The sequence below is a fragment of the Salvelinus sp. IW2-2015 genome, linkage group LG26 (genome assembly GCF_002910315.2).
Source record: "Salvelinus sp. IW2-2015 linkage group LG26, ASM291031v2, whole genome shotgun sequence".
In the NCBI taxonomy this organism is placed as follows: Eukaryota; Metazoa; Chordata; class Actinopteri; order Salmoniformes; family Salmonidae; genus Salvelinus; species Salvelinus sp. IW2-2015.
Genome location: NC_036866.1, coordinates 31,244,518 through 31,257,764, shown reverse-complemented (window position 1 = coordinate 31,257,764; position 13,247 = coordinate 31,244,518). Strand labels below are relative to the sequence as shown.

General features: G+C 40.2%; 1 protein-coding gene across 2 annotated transcripts; it reads left to right on the top strand.

The window, feature by feature from the left end:
* The first annotated feature begins 470 nt into the window (after nt 1-470).
* Nucleotides 471-13,028, top strand: LOC111952316 (ETS homologous factor-like). 2 transcript variants are annotated; one of them, XM_023970885.2, is made up of 9 exons: nt 471-738; nt 7,391-7,496; nt 7,692-7,949; nt 8,294-8,350; nt 11,019-11,060; nt 11,166-11,228; nt 11,857-11,901; nt 12,056-12,251; nt 12,360-13,028. In XM_023970885.2, exons 2-9 carry the CDS (start codon nt 7,400-7,402, stop codon nt 12,457-12,459), a joined length of 858 nt encoding a protein of 285 aa, XP_023826653.1. In that variant the 5' UTR covers nt 471-738; nt 7,391-7,399; the 3' UTR covers nt 12,460-13,028. The 2 variants fall into 2 exon arrangements, with proteins under 2 accessions (XP_023826653.1, XP_023826654.1); XM_023970886.2 differs by lacking the exons at nt 11,019-11,060; nt 11,166-11,228.
* The last annotated feature ends 219 nt before the right edge of the window (nt 13,029-13,247 follow it).

Genomic DNA, 13,247 nt, shown 5'->3' with positions numbered 1-13,247 from the left:
GTGTGTTAGGGGACCTTTGTGGGGACATCCCTATATCCCCCAACTGGGGACATCCCTATATTTCTGTTATTACGGTGCTATCACTCTGTTATTAGTACACCTGCGTGGTAATTTCACTGTTGATGGACCTGACCTGAGTGCAATGGCAACCATGTACTGTGTAAATATGGTCTAGTAAATGTTGTTAAACTGGAACCTAGTTGTTGTGTAATTTTAAGTGAACACCCACATGGTCAAATGTTATTTCCAGGGGGTCTAGGGTTAAGGTTAGAATTAGATTATTATTTTTTTCGAATGGAACTGAATTGTGTGTACCCACAAGGTTAGTTTTAAAAGTGTGTGTGAGAGAGAGAGAGAGAGAGAGAGAGAGAGAGGGTGAAAGTAAAAGCTATGACAGGTGTGTGCTGTTATTCACTCCGTCACCCGAATCCAAATTACTAACTAGCATGAACTTACCCTGGTAGCCAATTGGAGAGAGATAAGGATAGGACAAGGAAGCTGACAGCATAAAATACCCACTGCTGGAGCAGCACCTTGGTGTGTTTGGGCAAGCATTTTTTTGTTTGTTTTTGGAGTCGGAAGAGCACAACTGCTAGCACTGACAACAACACTTCACCCACCTGTGTACCGAAGCACAACTACTGTAGCTACCCACCTAAAGTCATCTGAGAGAAGAGCGAGAGAGGGACAACACACCCATCGAACACAGGCCTGGTCGGTCTCCATTCCACAGCTCTGGTAGGAAAACATGCTAAGCATTGTTAAGCAACCAGATTTGCTCCTGTTGTTCGTAGCTGTTATAATGACTGAATGTAATGAAATCAATCTAATGTCAAATGGCTGGGCATAGGAATGAATGGGTGTTTTCATTAAGCAGACAGTAGGTATTTTAACTGTAACAAAGCAATGTAGGCATTACTTTAATTGTCTTTCAAACTAGATAGTGCTTGTTTGGYTTCATGTGTCTAACTGTGTCAAGCGTTGATTGCCAGCAATGCTTCTTCAACTTATCCATAACGTTCTATTGGTTCTATTCCAGCACACTCTGTTCTGAAGCAATGCTATTTCAATCTGTTTCAGCACTGTCTGTAGGTCTCAATGTCATGTTTGACATTGGCCGTTACTTATACATCAGCTCTTAGGGATGCAAACCTCAGCTCCAGATGACCACTGATCTGTGACTGATTACATGCATGAAAGTTAAACTACTGTTTTGCAGTGGTGTAAAGTACTTAAGTAAAAATACTTTAAAGTACTACATAAGTKGTTTTTTAAGGGTATCTGTACTTTACTTTACTATTTATYTATTTTTRACAACTTTTACTTCAATACATTCCTAAAGAAAATAATTTACTCTTTACTCCATACATTTTCCCTGACACCAAAATGTACTCATTAGATTCTGAAAGGTTGGCAGGACAGGAAAATGGTCCAATTCACACACTTATCAAGAGAACATCAATGGTCATCTCTACTGTCTCTGATCTTGTGGACTCACTAAAAACAAATGCTACGTTTGTAAAATATGTCTTAGTGTTGGAGTGTGCCCCTGGCTATCCGTAAAAAATATATTTTAAAAACACATGCCGTCTGGTTTGCTTAACATAAGGTGGAGTTAACATAAGGAATTATTTTWACTTTTACTTTTGATACTTAAGTATTTTTTGCAATTACATGTACTTTTATACTAAAGTATATTTAAAACAAAATAATTGTAGACTTTTACTCAAGTAGTATTTTTCTAGGTGACTTTCACTTTTACTTGAGTCATTTTCTCTTKAGGTATATTTTCTTTCACTCAAGTATGACAGTTGGGTACTTTCAACCACTGTTGTTTTGTTTTAGGTTGAATGATTGTACCTGATTACAACCTACTCTACAGTAATCACCTAGCATTGGTTGTATCAGTTGGTTGGTTMCATCAGTTGGTATAAAACTCCACAGACTGTATCTGTCCTCAGACACWTCAGAGCCAGGAAAGAGTGACCTGCCTGCACTTGCTTGTTGCTTACCTGAAGTGACATTGATCAGTGATCGMACTATTGTCTGTTTACTTCCTTCATCTGTAAGTCTTTCCTCATGGTTTTACATAATTATGTTATGAAACTTTGTTTGTTTGTTTGGTGATATGCACAGTCAGTGAATATTGATCAGAGGTGAGTTTCCAAAGCGCTTTGTCTAGCTAACATGGAACTTTATGACTCATCCCTGAATAGTTCACACCATGTATCGTTAACAAGTTAACCTTCAACCGTCCAGGAGACTATAGAAAATAGAAACTACTACCTGATGATAGGGACATGCTAACTAAACAGTCAGGAATACAATGCCAGCAGTCTACTTCTATGTACAGTCTTTAGGCTGTTCAGACTAGACAGCAGGCAAACAGACAGTAGACTGCACTGATGGTAATCAAAAGCGTACATTTGGCAAGGCTTGGCAAGATGTCAATAGGATCTAGATCTGAACCCAACACTTGGCCTGAACTGTCAAAGGCCATATACCTCTAGTGAAAATCATATGCAGGGATCTTGACTCAAGTTCTTGGGAAACTGGTTTTGGTTTGAGGAAGACAGTATAATTTATTATTAATACATTTTTTGCTTATTCTTTGMTTATTGTATGTTTTTTTCACTGCTCAAACCTTATGGTGGGTTGTGACTCAAAATAAACCTTAATTGCTTGGTCACGAAACAGAAAAGTCTGGAAACCCCTGGACTCGACAAACACTAAAATATGTGACAAAGTCATTGCAAGTACTGTGGTGCAGCCACTCCGCCTTCCTGTTATATACTCGTCACAGGCCTCAGTGCCGACCTCCAACTTTAATAATGTATACTGAACAAAACAATGAATGCAACAATTTCAAATATTTTATTGAGCTACAGTTCATATAAGGAAAAAGATTCATTTGGCACTAATCTATGGATTTCACATGACTGGACAGGTGCGCAATGGGGAGCCAGGCCCAGCCAATCAGAATGACTTTTTCCCCACAAAAGGGCTTTATTACACACATAAATACACCTCAGCACACAGTATATATTTACATATTGAATGCAAATATGGTTGTGGTGAACGGTTTTCTCAACAACAGTTCAATGAACATAACCATGTTGTTGACKCACTATGGCCAACACTTCACGGGCAGTCAAGGGAGTGATATAGAGAAGAGTATACCATGGTCCACATACCGTACTGTAGCACTACTGTCTTTCTATAAATATTCAAATGAGTATTCACTGATATTATTTATGTTGCATTTACTTTTACAATGTCACTTCTTTATCAATTCTTTAGACCTTCATTAACTTGTTTGTCAACTTTAAACGTGTCATTAAAGTCAAAGGGGGCCAACCAACTTTCTGGTAGAGAATGCAGTGATGACATCACAGAGGGACAACCAACTTTCTGGTAGAGAATGCAGTGATGAGTACTAAAATTGTCYCCCGTAATAAAGTACAGTGCGTAATGATKAACTGCATCTAATGGCTTTAATGAAGTGGCAGCTGCATTCATACAGATGATGTTGCCATAGTGTAGGGCCGATAGGYACATTGACTGAATAATCTGCTTTCTACTATTTAGCGAGAGGCAAGACCTATTTCTATAGAAGAAGCCCATTTTTATTCTCAACTTCTTAACTCATCAATATGCTTTTTAATAGACAGCTTTTCATCAATCCAGATGCCCAGATATTTGTAAGCACGGACACGATCAATATAGACACCATCCAAAGTGCACATGCATAAATCATCAGACTTAATTTTATGCGCTCTAGAGAACAACATATATTTAGTTTGACCATTATTCAGTACTAATTTCTGGTCAATAAAGTTTTTCTATAATACGATGAAGGAAGACTGTAGTATAGATAGAGCCTTTTCAACCGGGGGGGGGGGGGGCAATAGCATACACAACAGTATCATCGGCATACAAGTTTAGGTCACTTTTTTTTTCGATAGTCGATAGTTAATGTTAACAGTAAAAAGCACAGGACCCAGAATCGACCACTGCGGGACACCTTCTGTAAAGAAACTTGATTTAACACCATCAGTAGATATACATTGAGTTCTATCTGTCAAGCAATTTTTAAACCAGTTACATGCAACCTGGTCTAGGCCAATTGAAGAAAGCCTCTGAATTAGCAATGAGTGATCAACAGTATCGAAAGCKTTTGACAGGTCAATGAAGAGGGCAGAACAATGTTGATTTTTATCCATGCAGGTAACCACATCATTTATACCTAGGGGTGAAACAGAGATAGTGCTATGACCTGATCAAAAACCTGYATGATGAACACTATACTGTATATAAAAAAGTAACCCCTCAAACAACCCTTCAAATTAGTGGATTGGACTATTTCAGACACACCGTTGCTGACAGGTGTATAAAATTGAGCACGCAGCCATGCAATCTCCATGCTCAAACATTTGCAGTAGAATGGCCTTACTAAAGAGCAACAAGCTCACAGAATGGGATCGGCGAGTGCTGAAGCACGTAGTGTCGACAACATACAGACAACACTCACTATTGACTTCCAAACTGCCTCTGGAAACAACYTCAGCACAAGAACTGTTCATCGGGAGTTTCATGAAATGGGTTTCCATGGCCAGGCACTYTACACAAGCCTACGATCACCATGCGCAATGCCAAGAGTCGGCTGAAGTGGTGTAAAGCTCGACGCCATTGGATTCTGGAGCAGTGGAAACGTGTTCTCTGGAGTGATGAATCACGCTTCACCATCTGGAAGTCCGAAGGACGAATCTGGGTTTGACGGAAGCCAGGAGAACGCTACCTACCCCAATGCATAGTGCCAWCTGTAAAGTTTGGATGAGGACGAATAACGGTCTGGAGCTATTTTTCATGGTTCRAACTAGGCCCRTTAGTTCAAGTGAAGGGAAATCTTAATGATATGTCATACAATGGCATTCTACAAAAATCTGTGCTTCCAACTTTGTGGCAACAGTTTGAGGAAGGCCCTTTAGGAAGGCCCTTTCAGCATGACAATGCCCCGTGCACAAAGTGAGGTCCATACAGAAATGGTTTGTCGAGATCGGTGTGGAAGAACTTGATTGGCCTACACAGAGCCCTGACCTCAACCCCATCGGACACCTTTGGGATGAATTAGAATGTTGACTGATTTCCAGGCCAAATCGCCCAACATCATTGCCAGACCTTGCTAATGCTCTTGTGTCTGAATGGAAGCAATTCCCCGCAGCAATGTTCCAAATTCTAGTGGAAAGCATTCCCAGAAGAGTGGAGTCTGTTATAGCAGTAAATTGGGCACCAACTCCAAATTAATGAAAATGGTTTTGGAATGATATGTTCGACGASCAGGTGTCCACATACTTATTGTCGTGRAGTGTGCATTTAGAATACTTTTCAAGGATAACAAAGATCTTAGCTGAGAATTAATCAAGGATTCTAATATTTTAGCTTGGCAAGAAAGTTTAGAAATAGGCCGCCACCTTTGTGAAGGGAAAGTACATGTGCCGCCTTCCAAACTCCYGGAGTATCACGTCATTAAATGTAACTAACCCATTTCATTCTACCATCAGAAGAACACATAGGCATACAGTGCAATCAGAAAGTATTCAGACCCCRTGACTTTTCCACATTTTGTCACGTTACACCCTTTTTCTAAAATMGATTTTTTTTAAATCCCTCATTAATCTACACACAATACCCCATAATGATGAAGCGAAAAACAGATTTTATTTTACAAATGTATTCAAATAAATAATGAAAAACAGAAACACCTTATTTACATAAGTATTCAGACCCTTTGCTATGAGACTCAAAATTAAGCTCAGGTGCATCCTGTTTCCATTGATCATCCTTAAGATGTTTCTACAACTTGATTGGAGTCAACCTGTGWTAAATTCAATTGATTGGACATGATTTGGAAAGGCACATACCTGTCTATATAAGGTCCCACAGTTGACAGTGCATGTCAGAGCAAAAACCAAGCCATGAGGTTGAAGGAATTGTCTGTGGAGCTCAGAGACAGGATTGTGTCGAGGCACAGATCTGGGGAAGGGTACCAAACAATGTCTGTAGCATTGAAGGTCTCCAAGAATACTGTGGCCTATATTATTCTTAAATGGAAGAAGTTTGGAACCAWCAAGAATCTTCCTAACTGAGCAATCAAGGGAGAAGTGCCTTAGTCAGGGAGGTGACCAAGAACCCAATGGTCATTCTGACAGAGCTTCAGAGTTCATCTGTGGAGATGGGAAACCTTCCAGAAGGACAACCATCTCTGCAGCACTCCACCAATCAGGCCTTTATGGTAGAGTGACTAGACGGAAGCCACTCCTCAGTAAAAGGCACATGACAGCCCGTTTAGAGTTTTCCAAAAGGCACCTAAAGGACTCTCAGACCATAGAAACAAGATTATCTGGTCTGATGAAACCAAGATTGAACTCTTTGGCCTGAATGCCAAGCATCATGTCTCGAGGAAACCTGGTACCATCCCTACGGTGAAGCGTGGTTGTGGTAGCATCATGCTGTGGGGATGTTTTTCAACAGCAGGGACTGGGAGACTAGTCAGGATCGAGGGAAAGATGAACAGAGCAAAGTACAGAGAGATCCTTAAGGAAAACTTGCTCCAGAGCGCTCAGGACTTCAGACTGGGGCAAAGATTCAGTTTCGAACAGGACAACAACTCTCAGCACACAGCCAAGACAATGCAGGAGTGGCTTCGGGAGAAGTCTCTGAATGTCCTTGAGTGGCCCAGCCAGAGCCCGGACTTGAATACAATTGAACATCTCTGGAGAGACCTGAAAATAGATGTGCTGCCACGCTCCCCATCCAACCTGACAGAGCTTGAGAGGATCTGCAGAGGAGAATGGGAGAAACTCCACAAATACAGGTGTGCCAAGCTTGTAGCGTCAAATCCAAGAAGACTCGAGGCTGTAAAAACTGCCAAAGGTGATTCAACTAAGTACTAAGTAAAGGGTGTGAATACTTATGTAAATGTAAAGTTTCTTTTTTTAAATTATTCATTTGCAGAAAATTCTAAAAATCTGTTTTTACTTTGTCATTATGGGGTATTGTGTGTAGATTGATGAGGGGAAAAAACTATGTAATCAATTTTARAATAAGGCTGTAGCGTAACAAATTGTAGAATAATTCAAGGGGTCTGAATACTTTCTGAATGCACTGTGTATGTATGCAAAACAGACACCCACACTCTCCCTATACTAACTCCTTCTGCACTTTCACAACTGTCAATGTTGTAATTTGGAAATATCTCATTTGCAAACATCTCAACTCACTATGGGGAATAACACTGTCTATGTGCACTGTGTGTGATTACATGGCAGCCTACCAATCACCTTGTTTGGGGTTTTACTCCATACTGACTGTACGTGTCTTTCTCCCCCAGCTCTGGACCATGGTCCGTCATACCACCTGTATCATGAGCATCCCTTCCACTGCCAGCATTGAGAGCCAGCTGCCCACAACATGGAGCTCCTACCCKTGCCCAGACAGTGAGGACTTGTTTGGTTACTCAATGGCTCTTTTAGTAAAATGCWCTGCTGGTTTAATTATTTACAAGTACCTGGGCTAGCCAGAGTTAATATTTTTTCACAACACCCCCWGCACACTCAAAGATTGAAAATTTGATATGCTACTCACAGCTATTGCAAAACGCACCTAACCTCTATCTTCAACCCTATCCCCAGTTTCCACAGTGATGCCCGGTTACACCAGTAGCCTGTGGTCCCAGGACTACAAGCCTCAGTATTGGTCAAAGTACCTGGTGTGGCAGTGGCTACAGCAGATGGTGGACATGCACCAGATTGACGCTGCCAGCATCCACTTCCAGAACTTTGACGTGGACGGCCGTCAACTGTGCAGCATGACCTACCAGGACTTTACACGCGCCGCGGGCACTGTGGGGCCTATCCTCTACCAAAGCCTCAACGAGCTCAAATGGAGCGGTAGGTTCACACATTGGACAAAGCTGTAACGTCCTGTTATTGTTAGTGTCTTATGTTTATCAGAATGGAGGCCAGGTCTGGCCATGTATTATAAAAACATACTGTTAGTGATAAATTTGGTCTTCAGATGTTTGAATGTAGTATTTCATTTCAACAATATTTGAGTCGGTTAGAAAACCACAAACAAACAAGAACAGACAGTTGAACCAGTGTACGGTGGAAGGWTCAAGGATTTAAGATTTCAGCATCAAATTTGATTACATGCAACACAAAATAAAGAAGGGTGTTGTTACTGTCAGTGTAATAACAATGACCTCTTGTTTCTCCATGTCATCCCTACACAGGACAGCATCCTGGTGTGGAGTTTAACCCACTGGACATTATCAAATCAGAGCCAGATGGTAAGAGCTGTCAAAAGCATACAAACCCAGAGAGGATGTAGTACATTGTTTTTCACATGTCCTTTATTCAAAACGTATTGTTGCATGCTTATAAAATTMTAATTTATAAAGTTATAGAATATATACAATGCTTCAGACCCTCGTAGAGAACGGGGAGTCTATAGAACAGAGAGACTCAGGGTTCCCAAACTGGCGGGCCTTGTGCTGGATTTGTTCCGGGGGTGGTTTTATTTGGCCCCAAGCAACAACAACAACAACAAAAAACAAAAAAAATGTTTTGTTGAATTTCCATTGTTGGAATTAAAAGACTAAAAACAACAGGAAAGCAGTTCCAAGTGATTTTAATTGGGAAATATTTTCCCAAGCATTCACACGCATAATAGAGAGACATATGTGATTGTATACAAATAATAATAATTGATTGGATTTATAAAGCACTTTTCTACCAATTGAGGTACTCAAAGCGCCTTGCATACAGTAGTAGGGGGAAACTCAACTCACCAATGTGTAGCACCAATTTCAGTTATGCACGGCGACCATTTTGTACAAGAACTCTCACCACAAATCAGTTATCATGTGGAGAGGTGAGGAGTGATATATGCCAATTAGGAATGAGGAGGATGATTAGGTGGCCATGATGGAATGTGGCCAGGTTGGGAATTTAGCCATAACACCAGGGTGAACACCTCTACTTTTACAATAACCGCCATGGGATTTTAAATGATGACAGAGTGTCAGGACACCCGTTTTAACATCCTGTCCAAAAGACAGCACCATACGCAGGACAATATTCCCAAATGTAATCAAGGTTTGAAATGATGTCCGTACGGGAGTTGCAACGATGGGACAAGACTGTAACTACCAAATGGATATCATGAAAATTGGGGAGAAAAAGGGGGTAAAAAGTTTTTCAAAAATGAAATAATTTGTTTGAAATCATTATGTTTTAGACAAATATTATATCTGTTTAAGCTTCTGCGGTCAATTTGCAGTCTAAAAARATCCAGTACTATTCAAAAGTTTGGACACACCTACTCATTCAAGGGTTTTTCTTTATATGTTCTACATTGTAGTGAAGACATCAAAACTATGAAATAASACATATGGAATCATATAGTAACAAAAAAGTATATAACATATTTTAGATTATTCAAGGTAGACACGCTTTGCCTTGATGACAGCTTTGCACAATCTTGGCATTCTCTCAACCAGCTTCACCTGGAATGCTTTCCCAACAGTCTTCAAGGAGTTCCCACATATGCTGAGCACTTGTTGGCTGCTTTTCCTTCACTCTGCGGTCCAACTCATCCCAAACCATCTCATTTGGGTTGAGATCGGGTGATTGTGGAAGCCAGGTCATCTGATGCAGCACTCCATTACTCTCCTTCTTGGTCAAATAGCCCTTACACAGCCTGGAGGTGTGTTRTGGGCCATTGTCCTGTTGAAAAACAAATTATAGTCCCACTAAGCGCAAACCAGATGAGATGGCGTATTGCTGCAGAATGCTGTCGTAGCAATGCTGGTTAAGTGTGCCTTGAATTCTAAATAAATCACTTACAGTGTCACCAGAAAAGCACCCCCACACTATCACACCTCCTCCTCATCCATGCAACATGGTGGGAACTACACACGCAGAGATCATCCGTTCACCTACTCTGTGTCTCGCAAAGACATTGCGGTTGGAACCAAAAATCTCAAATTTGGACTCATCAGACCTAAGGACAGATTTCCACCGGTCTAATGTCCATTGCTCGTGTTTCTTGGCCCAAGTAAGTCTCTTCTTATTATTGGTGTCCTTTAGTAGTGATTTCTTTGCTTCTTCTGATTCACACAGTCGATGTTGAGATACGTCTGTMACTTGAACTCTGTGAAGCAGAGGTTGGTAACTCTAACTTATTCTCTGCKACAGAGGTAACTCTGCGTCTTCCTTTCCTGTGGCGGTCCTCATGAGAGCCAGTTTCATCATAGCGCTTGATGGTTTTTACTTGGTCTTTTACCAAATAGGGCTATCTTCTGTATACCATCCCTACCTTGTCACAACACAGCTGATTGGCTCAAATGCAGGAAAGAATTAAAGACATTTCACAAAATAACTTTTTGTGCAACCGGCACACCGGTTAATTGAAATGCATTCCAGGTGACTTCCTCATGAAGCTGGTTAAATAATGCCAAGAGTGTGCAAAGCTGTCATCAAAGTATAGCGTGGCTACTTTGAAGAATCTCAAATAGAAAATATATTTTGATTTGTTGAGCACTTTTTTGGTTACTACATGATTTCGTGTGTGTTATTTCATAGTTCTGATGTCTTCAATATTATTCTACAATGTTGAAAATAGTACAAATAAAAGAAAATACCTGGGATCAGTAGGTGTGTCCAAACTTTTGACTGGTACTGTATATTTATAAAAGATTGTCCCYCGGATTAATCTAGTTGATGATCCCTGCTCTAGAGAAACATTGGGATACATGAGTAATGTACTTCAAGTCATCTCTTACAAGCCCATCCAGTCATGACATAGGCCTATCTGTGCTTGTCTCAACATGTTTGACGCCAGTTAAAAAATTAAGTAAGTTAAATCTAGTCTGTGYTTTCAATAAACTCTTGAGATGTTACTTTATGCCTCTTATTAAGTAAATGTAAGCTTTATGTGCTCTCCTCTCCTCATAGATTTCCCTTGTTCATTCCCAGAACCTAGCATATATCCTGCAGGTAGGTACCACWTTYGAATGGATAGGAGAGACTTAAAAATGCAACATTTTAACTAACTTACGGACAGCATAATTTTTWATATGTTGACCTGTCTTTACTTTTTAGACATTTTTGATCCCTCATGTCAATGCCTCGCACCTGTGGCATCGCTCACTATCTCAAGTCCAGGTAAAAGATGAGGACTGAAAACCTATAAAACATTATGTAAACAAAGAAATTGGAACAAGACCCAAGCCAAGGGAAYACTTTGATCTACAGTAGCCTAGTCCCCAAATAAATTATTGCTGGACCAATGTGAATTTGAAACATAAGACATCATTGAGCAAAGTGGCAATTCAAGGCTACTGAGTAAAGTCCATGAACTGAACGTTCATGGACTTTACTCAGTAGCCTTGAATTGCCACTTTGCTTAATGATGTCTTATATTTCAAATTCACATCAGTAAGTGACAATTTTGGGAATGGGCCAGCTGAGTTTACTCCTTCACTAAACAATGCCACTGAGAAAACAATGTATGACGATACAACTGAACAAACTCATCCTGTAAATGTTTCCCACACCCATGTAATTGTACAGTATTGGGTTCCATAGAATTAATATGGAATGCGTAAGATATAGCGGCACAAGGGTTAAACCGTGTAGGTTAAAGGTCTATTTGATTAGTTGGTTGGACTACTATGATGCTAGACCCACTAGTGGGTTTGATTGTCACATCTACCAAATATATTGAATGTCTTCATTTTAATTTGTTGTGAGCATCTGCTTAATGACCATGTGTCTATTAATTTACTTTCAGACACAAAGAGATCTCACAGTCGCCCTCATCAGATCAAAAAACACAGTGAGTAGTATTTATCATCTTCAATACTGTCGTTACTTATCTTTTAATGTAAATGCTCAATCGGATGATGGCTACATGCTGAACGTTTTGCCTATGCTATAACTGATGTYCAGTAGATTGTTCTAATGTCCACCACCCATGTGTTTCTCCTCAGACCCCCGGGGAACCCACCTGTGGGAGTTCATTAGGGACATTCTGCTYAACCCAGAGTGGAACTCAGGCCTGCTCAAGTGGGAGGACCGGACAGATGGCGTGTTCCGTTTCCTCAAGTCAGAGGCTGTTGCTCAGCTGTGGGGCAAGAAGAAGAACAACAGCAGCATGACCTACGAGAAGCTCAGCCGAGCTATGAGGTAAAGACTGAAGGGATTAGGGGGTTTTGATGTTTATTTCCTGGTTCGCATCTTAAGAAGGCAGTCATTTTGGCTGTTCCATTAACCTCCCTGTCCATACCTTTCCAGATATTACTACAAACAGGAAATCCTGGAACACGTGGATGGCCGAAGGCTGGTCTACAAGTTTGGAAAAAATGCACAAGGATGGAGGGAGTCAGAAAAGTAAAAGAGTCTGGAGGACACCTCTCCACTATTTTGTGCCTTTTTTTGTGCCTTTTTTTTTGCCTGTCTATTTATGTTTGTTTTTTATTTTAATGTGTCACTGTGATGTTTTACAAAGAGGAGCAGAATGCCTTGTTGCAACTCTTGACATTTGTGGGAGGTTTTGTATGATATGTTTACATTTGGTTAAGAAAGACTACATTTTACATTTAATTGCTTACCCAGCTAGCACATAACGTTCTGAGAACCAAATGTTTCTTAGAGCTTGGTGACAGCGGGGTTGTCATATGGTTATTTTGCATACAACCTTCCTACAACTTTCTGGGAATGGTGCAGGATAGTTGCTTGACTGTGGAACATTCTCGGCACATTTAAGGAACTTGAATTTAAAAAAATAATAATCTTGCTCTTTCATTACTTTAACTGAATGTTTCCTAAAAGTTCAAACATGGTTGGATTTAATGTACATTTTGGGAATGTTCTAGGAATGTTCTCCAACTAGTTTGACATTGGGAATGTTCTCAAATAGTTCAGAGAATGTTAAGAAACAACAGTCTTCTGTAGGAATTTCAGCATAACGTTTACTTCAGCATAACGTTTTCTGCAGGTTTCCTCACGGTTATTTTTAAAGTCATGTTCTCAGAACGTTAAGAAAATGTTCCATAAAAACCACAAGAACATTAGTAATGTTCAAATAACTTTCTAAGAATGTTATTTGAAAAAATACAATACTTAGCATCAACAAAACTCTCTTTATCCTCTATCTTGTTAAGTGTGTTCAGGTGTGTTGGC